At 50.5% G+C, this 12,262-nt stretch overlaps 1 protein-coding gene across 23 annotated transcripts in view; it reads left to right on the top strand.

Moving 5' to 3' along the window:
- Positions 1–11,864, top strand: part of NFASC (neurofascin) — a 58,932-nt gene extending 47,068 nt beyond the window's left edge. For 12 of the 23 annotated variants that reach the window (XM_040616637.1, XM_040616645.1, XM_040616634.1 and 9 more), the window contains 3 exons: positions 371–440; positions 3,938–3,949; positions 6,259–11,864. In XM_040616637.1, the coding sequence (XP_040472571.1) occupies positions 371–440; positions 3,938–3,949; positions 6,259–6,490 (314 nt within the window). In that variant the 3' untranslated portion in view covers positions 6,491–11,864. The remainder of the gene's footprint in view (positions 1–370; positions 441–3,937; positions 3,950–6,258) is intronic. The other 11 variants (XM_040616654.1, XM_040616648.1, XM_040616646.1 and 8 more) reach the window with 1 other exon arrangement.
- The last annotated feature ends 398 nt before the right edge of the window (positions 11,865–12,262 follow it).

Below are 12,262 nucleotides of genomic sequence, written 5' to 3'. Positions count from 1 at the left end.
TACTCTGCAAATTTGCTTGTCCTTATCTAGAAAAAGATCTTTTCAGGCAAAAAATCTCATTAAATTTTTGCAAAGCAAAGATAAGGCTTAAGGAAAGTCACCAATTAATACATCCTCTCTCGCCGTCTGGAGCACCTATGCCCTGGTGCCACCACAGCAGCCACCTTTGCAAGCCCTTTGCAAGCCCTCCCAGGTGTGGGTTGGTTTTTTTAATTTTATTTTTTTATGGAGTCAATGAAAAGCTGTACTTCACCCCGCAGGGATTTCACAAAGACAGCCTCAACGCCAGCTGCTGTGTTACTGTCTCGTAAAGCTTTTTATCTTCCCTACTGCTTTTTAACCTGAATGTTGGGGATGTGCTTGTTTACAGTACGAGACAATAAAGATGAGCATCTAAATCCCGAAGACAAGAATGTAGAAGACGGATCGTTCGACTACAGGTACGCTTCCATTGGCATGTGTGTACCCACGCGACCACGTCTCCCCATCAGCCCCACTCCCAGCCATCACAGACCTCACCGCGCTACCCTTCCACATAACCGCAGCACCGCGGTGCCACAAAGCCTCTTAAATTATTTCTCCCACCTTCCTCCTCCTGCCTCCTTCTCTCTACAAGTCCTCTACCCAAGGAAACATTTCCTGCCTAAAGCCCTGGAAGAGTCACCAGGCTGCAAGGAGGCTGCTGAGGTCTCCTCCTTTCCCTGTCTCAGCCTGGGAGGATCAGTCCGGGCAGAGAGCTGGAACTTTGGCATCAGTTACCTGGGATACAGCTCTTCCCAGGTGCAGATCAACCTTAATGACACCCCTAACATTAAAAAAAAAAAAAAAAAAAAGAAGAAATTAAACACCGAAGCAGCCTGAGGGTATTTCAGGTATATCACTCTGTAGCTCAGCCTCTCTCCTACCCATAAGAGAGGATCCAGGGGAGAAATGCCCAGAGTTATGTTTGGATCAGCCCTGAAAGCATGCAGGAGTACCGATTCGGGGGTCTGCCTGCAGCCCAGTCCAGGCTTTTCCATAAGGTCCCCCAGCCAACCCTACAGAACAGCCTCTGCGGGCTGCAGCACAGCCTAGCAGTGGTTCTGCTAAAACCCCTCTGAGTTCCCCCCACCTCCGCTCAGCTGCTTTCACGCAACACGGCATCCTTTGAAGAGCAGCAGCACCCATTTTTACCCCAGGAAAACTCCCAGGATATTTCAGAAAGGGGCAAGCAGCTCTCCCAAGCCTGCTCAGGTGCAATGCGGCATTCACAGCCCCAAGGAGCAGGAGCAGTAACAGCATCAGGTCTCACTGGGTTGCCTACACTCGACAGATGATGAGGTTGTATGACAGCATACCCAGCCTGCCCTCTGAGTGCCTACAGTGGGCTTTGCTTTCCTTAAAAGAATTAAAATGCACCTTTCCATCTGAGCTGGATCCAAAGGCCAATTAGGCCAGCAGGAATTTTTTCTCCTGACTTCAGAACAGGGGTTAATTAAACCCCGTGTCATTATCAATACTCCTAACGTTACAAACTGAAGTAGCAAGGATAGGAAGAATTTATTTACGATTCAGTAAGGGATGTAATAAGACACACGTGTTCCGCTGAAGACTTTAGAGGAAGCAAAATGAATATATCCGCCTGCACACGATACGTAAGTGGAATTAGAACAACTGCAGCCCTCAATACAACCACATTTATATTGTTAGTAGCACGGTAACTCCATTTCAATAGCAACCCTCTTTCTCTAAAGGATGTCATAAGCCCCAAGCTCCCCAGTTTTCTGATGGCACGATACAGAATACAAATACACCCTAGCAGGGACCAGAACGAGCGGCGCGTTGTAGGAAAAGGTGGCAATTCTATATTGCCCTAAACACCACCCAGGGACACCTCTGGGTATTCGCTTCTGGTGGTAGTAAGCCACGCCGGGGCAGTTACATTAAGCCCACATACAACCCACAGTCTGGGGATGTTCCCTGTGGATTCCTGGCCGAGACATAGTGAACAGCAGAAATAAATCAGCTCAGCCTGGCCCTGCTACAGGCTTTGCCCCAGATCTAACGCATCTCTCCCCAGGCACGATTTTATGAGTGCAGGCAGCGCTCCCTGCCCAGGTACGAGCCATACCGGTAACCGCTTACTGCACAACTAGTGTCCAGACTTTGACCAAAACTAGTCCCCTTAATGCTCTGAGTCATGATAGGGATCCTCTTGGCTCCCAGATCTGTGGGATGGTGTAAACACCATCTCGCAAGCCTGACACACCTCATCACCGAGGAGCTACCCGCACACAACCCCACAGGCTCAGCTCCATCGCCTGGATCTCAGGCAAGGTCTCCACAGCCGAGCTTCTGGCAGTACGCACCCATTTCAGAGATCTGCTTCTCAAGAGTCCGCTGAGGTGGTTGCAGTCACCCCCCATTGCTCTAAGGCAACTGCATTGCCAGGACCACTTGCCTTGCACAAAAGGAAAACCAGGCTCTTGGCATGGCTGGCAGCATTGCGACAGGCAGCAATGCTGCATTTACTGCCCAAGCACCATCCAAGGGGCATTGCCTTCCAGGCAATGGGAAGGAATGGGGTAAATCCTTCATCCTCCTCCACAGCAGCTTCTGCTTAGCTGAAGCTCGACTTTTTATTGACAGCCCCATTCCCAAAAGTTTGCAAGCTAAAGGCAGAAGTCAGTAGAAGGGCAACAACCAAGCTCCAAGATGCTCCCACATTTTCAATCACACTGTCCCATATAGATGGGGGGGAAAGTCCTATCAGACAAGAACAACAACAACAGAAAAAAACCCCAACAACCCATAAACTTTGCCCTCTCTTCTCAGGAACACCAGATTTCCTGGAAGAAGTAATAGGAGGCTTCCCTCAAGGAGGCAGAAAGGAAGGTGAACCTGAAGGATTGATATGAAACGCTGTTGGCTGATTAAGATTCAAAATGATTGCGATGTTAGGCTCAAGGAGGGTAGCAATTAGTATTTCAAGCAAGGGCAGGAATTGAGCTGACGTGAGCTCTTCATTGGTTTCCCTCCCCACCTCCACATAGCATGTCTGATATGCTCTCATCATATCTCACGTCCTTAATGCCCTGTGCATGCAACTTTCAAATCTCTGCAGCCTATAATTAAGAGATACTGTCACATCTTTCTGTTGCACTAACAGAATAATGGTTTTCCTGAGCAGAGGCTAAGCTGAGAAGCTTATTTTCAAAGCAGGAGACCCATTATCCTTGGACAATGTTCTGTGCCAGTGACTGTGCCTCATTATACCAAATGTTTAAGCTGCACGTGGGGGAGTCAGCTGGAAACCCTGGACCACTGGGAAGGGAAAGCTGAGAGGAATCCAGCTGGGATTCAGGATAGTGTCCTGTGGCACAGGTTACACACTGCAGGCAGCGCCAGCTTGCCCCATCTCAGCAGACACCGAGACAGGAGGATGCAGAGTCCTCTGAGTCTGGCGTGGGGAGGTCTGGTGAAGCAGCCGGGGGAGGCGTAGGCTTGTCAGCAGGTAACACAGTGCCAGTGCATGACTCTATCATGGAAACCCAGCAGAAGGCTGGCGGGGAAACCCAGCGACCCATTCCCTCGGCCCTCGCCCTCTTGCATGTCGGTTACCAGCAGCGACTGCTGTTCCCTACAGCGGCTCGCTGATGGACTTCAGCCACCAGCGCTGTCCCACCAGCCCTGTGCCACCAGCCCACCGCCCACCTGCATGACCCGCTCTGCCCTGCCTGAGCTTTTCCAGCTCTGAACAATGACACTGGCTCCATTTGGTATAACGAGGCAATTAGCTCCATGAGGAATGCAGACGTTTCTTTTTGGTTTTTAGCACTGCCCCTGTAAATGCAGACCTCATCATATCTCTCTCTGATCAGGCTCTTTCTGCTTCTCTCTGTTTTATTCCCATTCTTTCTTCTCCTTTTCACCTGGTCTATCCACATGGACCATGAAGGTCTCTTGAAAGGTAGGACCACGTGCTGCCAGAAGTCCGGCACATTTAGCATTTTTTTTTTCTTTTATTATTTTTCCTTCCTTCTAGCTATTTATTTCTTTATAGCTGAAACTATACCTTCCCCTCCCTATTCCCACGTACCTGCCTCCACCTAACACATTAAACAAGGTCCCTCTAACTCCTGCTGGCATTGGGGGTACCCCCACATCCAGCGAGTTGCAACTTGCTTGGAAAAGCTCTGGAGGCTGGGGGTACCCCCGAGCACCAGCCAGGCCCCCCCAGCCCCACGCTCGAGCAGCTGATCCCACCTGGTGTAGTGGGACCGGCCAAGGGTTGGACCTGGGGACGATGCCCTCGGTGCATTCAGCGCCCTGATGCCGAACACCTAGGGGATGGTGGCAAGGGACACGAGCATAAAAACCTCTAGCTCCTAAGCAATCTGCCCACTCTTTGTCTCAGTCCTGAAAATCCTCCCCCCTGGCCAAGCCTCCCCCTCTTCTCAATGATTTATGCAACTCAGAACAACATTTCCCCCACTGTTTTCATCTGGGTGCTCTGGTTCTCTAATGCTCACATCAGCAAAGCCCATAGAAATCCATTTTAACAGGGTTATGTTGCATCAAGATGCTGATGAGTATCTGCTTCGCTCTCCTAATGCACTAACAGGATAAATAGTACTGGAGAGAGGTAAAACCAGGGGGCAGGTTCGGGAAGCGCATTGCCGGGGTGTTTGGTGCTGCAAACCCCCCGTTAGGGAAAATCTGGGTCTAGATTCAGCTTTAACTGAACCCCAAACTTTGGGAAAGGATATTGCAAATAAAGGGATCTGGGTTTTGCCACTCTCTACTCAGCATTTACTGGGCTTTCTAACTGCCAGTCCTGGTTGCAGACTGAATTCTCTTCCTCCTCCCCCCAGAAAGCAGCCTCTTTCAAAGCTAACAAGTTGGTTTTTATTGTGATGCCAAGTTAACAGGCCTCAAATATTGGTTTTGTATCATTGCTTAATTCACAAAGTGCTGATATAATGAAATACATTAGAAAGCTGCGTGTTGTACCGTGGGATACCAAATTCCTCTCCCACTGTAGAGAGCTGATGCTGGTAATTAAATGGCACGAGGGAGATTTAATGCCTTCCCCAGCTGAAGAGCATTTTGCTCCCTGCCCCGAGCAAAGTGCTTCTTGTGCCTTTGCGGGATGCAAACACCTTTGTGTGGACACCGACTAGCAAAGGATGCGATCCAAGCCCGGTACTTCACTGAGTTTAAGAGAAATTAAGGAACAGAGTAGGGTGCCATGCTGGGGGGGTGGGGGGAGTCTGGCGAGTCCTGAGCTAAACCAACAACAATAAAAAGCGAGGAATGGAGGTGGGAGGACAAATGTTTAAGATACATATGCTATACCTTTAGGAATATTACAGAATTTGCATGCTGCACATAAGATCAAACATGGACTAAAGACTAGCTGATATGAAAATTATTTTTTATATACAGCACTCTCATCCTCCATGCAACGTTGTCTATATTTATGACATACCAGCCTTTACCCTCCAGAGAGAAAACAGCTTTTCCCTGTTTTTTATTTTTATTAAAAGGGTTCCTTTAAAGGGTTGGGGTTTTTTTCCTGTGGGTCAGACTATTTATTTTTCAGTGACCTGGCTTAATTTTTCTAGTGAAAAAGAGAAAAGGATTAAGAACTGAGCAAACAACAAGCTCAGATGCTCAGAAATAAGCTTGGAAAGGTAAATTCCCATGAGTTTTGGTAACTGCACAGAGCTTGGCATCCTACACATGCCCCCTTGCAGTGCTTTCAGAGCCCTCCCCATTGCATGTAGCTATCTAAACAGCCGAGTGTGGCTTTTTGCAAGGAAATCTGGAAACAAACCTCACTAAACCAGGTTACACACCAAGGTTGGCTAAACTGCTAAGAGAAAGTAAAGAATATAAGCCAATGCAAGGAAAGGATATTTATAATGTACATCCAGTTGGACCGATCTAAGCATCGTCTGTAATATAGCTTAAAAAAAAAAAAAATAATTGCTTTCTAAAAAGAAAAAGCACGAAGGCTGGGCTTGCAGAAATACCCACCACAGCACCAAGTGCAGAGGCAGCTGTGGACCTCCCATGCGGAGGCTGCCTCCCCACCTTCAAGGTACGTGCCAGACGCACCACGACTTGCCGTCTGCCGTCAGAGCACCCCGCGTTTGAGGTCTCTGGTCAGTCTATTTGCACGCTGGATTTATTTTTGAATATCCAGACCTTGGGTGAAGGTTGTATGCCTCATTTCTCAACCCTTACTGTGTCTGTCTGTCTTCTGCTACCCAGCGATGAAGACAACAAACCCCTGCCAAACAGCCAGACTTCCTTGGACGGCACGATAAAGCAGCAGGAGAGTGACGATAGCTTGGTGGACTATGGAGAGGGGGGTGAAGGGCAGTTTAACGAGGATGGCTCCTTTATTGGCCAGTACACGGTGAAGAAGGACAAAGAGGAGACCGAAGGCAACGAGAGCTCGGAAGCCACCTCCCCCGTCAATGCTATCTACTCCTTGGCATAGCGCAATGCACTGAAACCACAAACAGCCTGCGGTGTTTGTAGTGGATGGGGGTTTAACAACAGCCACCGCCGCCACTACCTCCAACAGAAACGTGTGAATGAAACCAACCAACAGCGACACACACACACAAAAAAAAAAAAAAAAAAAGGAAAAAGGAAAAAAAGAAAAAAAAAATATCCAAGCAAACAGGCAGACCAGGTGGTTGCCAATGCCATCTTATCCTTAGCAAACAAGCGAACGGCAAGGACTCCCAGGGCACGGATGGGTTGTAGCTGTAGCTGGAAGCTGGGCTGAGCCAGAGGGGCTGGAGGAGGAGTGGGATGCTCGAGCTGCACCCCAGCTTCAGGGCTGGCCCCGGCACCCAGAGCCAGCCCGGTGGGGGCCACGCCGTGGGCTCGGCCACCCAGGCTCCCCGAGGCCCTTTCTGCTCTTTTGGGAGGAAGCTAATGATTCTTCTTTTTAATCTTTACAGGAAGGTTCCAGATAAGGGGGGGGTGGGCAGTTTGGGGAGGGAAGAGGGGTGAGCAGGGCCTGGGCAGAGCAGCGTGCAAGGAGGAAAGTGGTGGATCTTTGGGTAGCGACACCACAGCACTGTATTCCCGAGCTGTCCATCCTCATGGCAGCACCTTGCCCACGGCCTCTCCCAAAGCAGTCAGCACCGCAACCTCCTTCCCGACAGATCAAGCAGCACCTATGCAGGGAAGAGCAGGTCCCCATCACCTCCCTTGGCACCATAACTTGCACCGGTGCTGACGCTCCGCCGTCCATCCCCCTTGCAAAACCCATGAGGAGGTCACCCACCACCCCCACGGGGCTCTGGAGCATCCTCAGAGGACAAGAGGTTGCAAAAGAGCTTGTGGGATTTGTGGAAGGACAGTCAGGTGCCGCTCACCCTCCGAGCCCAGGATAACAGCATCGCTTGCCTGGTAATGGCAGGCAAACCATGTTGGTTTAGTCTCTGCTTTGTAAGAATGTGGGGGGAAACAGCCCCCAGACCATGACTGCTTTCTTTTAAAGGCAACTCCGTAAGTCTTATGTAGCAAAGAGGGAGTGGAAGCAGGACCGGTACTAATATAGGATGAGGGGACCAGAAATCACTTATTTTAAATAAAAATTAAAATAAATCAAAGCCACCCGGTCAGGATGAGAAGCACCCCAGGGGATCAGGTGGAGGATCCCTCGCTATCGCCCTGCACCGCAGCTCCCGACCAGCAGCTGGAAGGTTCAGGGATGTGTGTCCCTCAGGAGACAGGGAAGGCACGCGGCAGGACCTGAGGTCCACACCTTCCCCAGGCACCGGGGATGAGCCAGATCGACAGTGTTTTCCACTAAACTCCCCTCCTCATTTCTGACAGTGGCCTTTCCCCCCTCCATCAATCACCCTCAGCCAGACCCTTCCACAAGCAGCACCTGCACCCTGGGACCCCCCTCCTCTGTCTTATTTACATATCAAGACAACCCACGATTTAAGTTAACCCGTTAACACACTGTAACAACAACGCATCTCGGATAGGAGTGCTCCTTCACATGCCTTACACAGCTGCGAACTTCCCGTGAAGTTTAACAAACTGATACTATCCCCCCACCGCTTACGCGCCCCTAACGCGATGGTCTTCGATCCGCCAGACCAGTAGGAGTAGGATGCCTGGGCAGCTCTCCCAGCTGAGACAGCATGGAGCATCGTAGAAGGTAGAGTTTGATAACAGACCGTACTTAGTGGCCAACGCCGTGTTTATTCTCCCACTTCCTGCACTTTTGAAACCAAAGGTACCTTCGCTGAGAGAGATGGGATTTCTTCAGACCGTTTCACAGACGGCAAATGACGTTAGGATGGATTTTTCTTTCATTTCTTTTTCTAAGGAGGATGGTTTTGTTCAGCATAATGGATTAAATGCAATAGGACTAATGCAATTATTCTTTTAGCTTTCAAGCTGGTTTGCTATGAAGACATATCGCTAACACGAATACTTCTACTAATACGGATTGTCGAGATGGACTTTGCCACATTCTTTAAGCTGCTAATGGCACAACTATCCTGCGCTTCGGGGCAGAGCCTGGACCCGGTCAGCACCTGCTGCTGGATCACACAGAGAGAACAGGAGAGAGCTGGATGCACACCAAACGGCGAAGGAGTGACACGCGCCGCGTGAGCAGAGGAGGGTTTTGGCTGGTGTTAACAGACAGAGCCCCCTCCTAAAGTGGGGGGAGCGCCTGCCACCCCAGGGCAGGCAGCACAGGGATGTCCCTTCTCCACTGCACAGGAACCCACCTGCCAGGGTCCTCCATCCACATCATCTTACACAGCAGGAGCCACACATCTTGCTCTGGTACCATCAGCTTAAATGCGTTCATACACCAAGCCTATTTCTACCGCTGCCGCTCGCCACTGATCCAGTTTAAGGAGAGCATCTCCCAGCCCGCTCCCAGGACACGCAGCAGTCGCATTGGGTTTTTAAGCAAACACACCAGGCCAAATGTAACGCAGCCCTCGGTCACGGGGTAATCACTTCCCAAGCCTATGGCTGTCCTTACAACGCTGAGTTTGCCCAACTCCTTGCCCAAGCGCTGGTGGAAAGGAGACCAAGAAACTACAGCCTCCACTGTGGAAAAGCCTCTGCTGCCAGAGCTGGGCACCTTCACTCACACCCAGCACACCAGACCCTCACGGCTTTGTGGACCAACCGCTAACGGGGACCACGAGACCCTCGGCTACCACGCAACCCCTCCAAACCTCAAGCAAGTGGGTCAGGCGTTACTGGAAGCAGGGCGGTCCCTGCCATATATCTGTATCACGTGCCATTTGTATTAAAGCCTGTATTTCTGTCTTGTCATTAACCACCATTTCACTGAGCAAACATCTTAGCATCCGTTTGGAAACAGAGAAGCGTTTCACCCCATAGCTGTGCCCCACGGTGTGCCTTGGCTATCAGGGAGGGAAGCAGCTGGGCTCAGGCCAGCCAGTCCTCCTCTTGCCCCAGAAAAGTCTTGCAAAACATTGGAGTCCTACCACCACGTTACTTGAAGTAACCAGAAAAGGAAGGAGACATCTGCAGAGAGCCCGGCAGACGAACGGCTCGGTGTAAGTTACGTGTAGCCTTGTATTAGCTGGGTGTCAATACTACTCAAAAAATTGTAAGGCGTAGTACAAATTTGCCTCAAATTTCTTTGAGGCTTCCCCTAGAGTTTTGGAGCCCAAAGAAAATTCTCACCACATTCAAAACTCACCCTGAGCTTAACGGTTTTTACTCCCGTTAATGAAGAGCCAGTAGCCGTTTGCATGTGCAGTTCCCGCGTCGCGGGGAGCGAAGCCCTCCCTTGCTCTGAGCACCAAAACCACCGCAGCCCCCCAGGAACAGCCAGGGCCAGGCTGCACCCACTCGGGCATCACTGCGCGAGCGCCCTTTGAGCACCAGGAGATGGATGGAGACCCTGCACGAGGACCGGTGGTGCCGAGGGGGTCTTGCCCACCTGCCTCTGCCTGTTCGGGTGCGTGCTGTGCCAGCGATCGTGTCTGCCTGTCCCCAGTGTCACCCCACAGGGGCAGCTTTGCTTCTTCATCCCCAGCTGTCCCTCTCCGGAGGGGACGGGCCAGTCACCTTGTCTCCTGCCACCTATAGCGTAGCCCCCAGGATTAGCAGAGATGCTTGAGAGAACCGTCTGTCAGCCCCTCCTAAGGGGTCGGTCCCCATCGCAAGGGTGACCGTCCCCATCACAAGGGTGACCATCCCTCCCTGGCATCTGCACAGCCTCTCTGGAACAGGGCACACTTTCACCTTTTCTTTTCCAGAAGATATATCTTCACAAAGAATTTAAATTAGGGGCCAACAATGAATTAATAAATTAATAAAGAGAGAGAGAGACGAGCCAAACCCCAAACCACGTGCTGTCTGAAAGCAGGGAAAAAGCAGTTTGGGTCCAACTCTCAACTTGCAAATTTGAGCCTGTTTCCAAAACGGTCTGAGCCAAACCCTCGTCCATGGTCTGGAGACGGATCCGGACTCTGCTGGCCGCACCTGAGCGCAGGACACAGCCTGCCCCTCTCCCACACGCAGCCCTTTGCTACTCGGAGCCCTGCGTGTGTGCAGCACCTGATACGAACCAAGTGCAAGCGTGGGATACGAGAGGACACGCTGTGTTTACACAATCTTGAGGCTGCTGCTATTCTCCCCGAAGTGATGTTGCAGTAAGAGCCAGAAAAGCAGCGGGAAAAAAATCGAGTTTTGGTATAAGCCCTGAAATCCTGCTCATAGAAACCCCAACCGTCTGTCCCGTCTGGACACCAGGTCGCGACACCCCCACAGCACACCCCCTGCCAGCATTGCCTTCTCGCAGATGACAGACCCCAAGTCCGTGTGTAACAAGTCACTCCTGACCCGAGACATCGCCCTGGCACCGAGGGGCCGCAGCTCCCGCTGCCATCACACCGGGGGAGCAGGATGGGGGCGAGGGCAGAGCCGCGCAGCATCGTCCATCGCCGGAGCCGTGCCTTACCTGGCATGCAGCGCTCACTCCATCTGTACCACCAGCTGTCCTGGCAGGTCCCCACGCCTCTCCTCGGTGCACAGGTCCCAGCAGAGCTGCGAATTCAACCTGCAATGTAACGTCCATGTACCAGGCTTAATTGTGTACTAGCAGCCAACGATTTCAGTTAAGCAATAAACAAACCTTGTAAAAAAAAAAAAAAAACAACAAAAAAACAAAAAAACCACAACAACAGGAAAAAAAAAAAAAGACCACGTTCTATTTCTTGCACTAAGACCAGTTTTATTAACAAGAATAACGATGCTTTTCTGGTCCTAAGAAAATAACCCACCGCATCAGTAGCTCGCCCTTGCCCAGCAGTGCCCACCTCTCCATGTCCTTCCCAAGTGGGCATCGGGCTTTGGTTGTCAAACGCAGTCTAAACCCTGTGTCAAACCCACAAAACAGACTCCATCCTTCACAGTACGGAGTTTTAAATGTTCGTTCCTCCCGCTCACATCAGAAAGAAAGTATTGTACCGTTTTGTTTTTCTTTAATTTGTAAATATATCGCAATCCATCCATCCTCTCTGTAAAACCTGCTGGTTGTTCTAAAGTATTCTATGTATTTATTTGCCTTTTTTTTTAAAGCAAAAAACAACACCTTTGCGATAACCCACTTGTTCCAATGAGAAATGTATAGCTGAAGCTGTAAAATTAACAGTTTACAGCGAGAAGATTTATGGACTACAGAAAAAAATGTTTAATATAAGGACTTATAAACCGACTGCATGAGAGATGAAAGAAGGCCAAAATACTCAGATATCATTTTTTTGAATCACTGTAAAAAGAAAAGACTGGATTTTTTTGTATAGAGAACACTAAACATATAATAAAACATTGTTCAAAACTCACGCTAAGCCTGCAATTAATTTCCGTTGGCTTTCCAAAGGTAAAAGCCGTGGCCGCCGCACCCCCCCCCAGCCAGCACTGGGTGAGCGCTCGCCAAACGCAGCCCTTCACCTGCAAAACCGTGCGGGTCCCCAGCATCCCCCCGCTTCACAGCCCGCCCCAGGAGGGGAAGCTGCTCCATAGGCTGCTCCCCCAAAACCCTCCGAGGGGGAAGCATTGCCCAGCCCAAACACCACTGCGGAGATGCAGCGCAGGGCTTCTGCTGGAGAAAATTTGACCGAGTCGTTCAAAAACCTCAGCATCTTCTTCGCTACCCTGCAAGACTGTTTTGTTAGTCTTTGGTTTATCTGGGCAAAGCAGCACAAGCCCTGGGCCAGAGCTGGCCGCAATAAGGCACCAG

Source organism: Falco naumanni, chromosome 17 (genome assembly GCF_017639655.2).
Source record: "Falco naumanni isolate bFalNau1 chromosome 17, bFalNau1.pat, whole genome shotgun sequence".
Classification (NCBI taxonomy): Eukaryota; Metazoa; Chordata; class Aves; order Falconiformes; family Falconidae; genus Falco; species Falco naumanni.
This window is presented reverse-complemented; position numbering and strand designations above follow the sequence as displayed.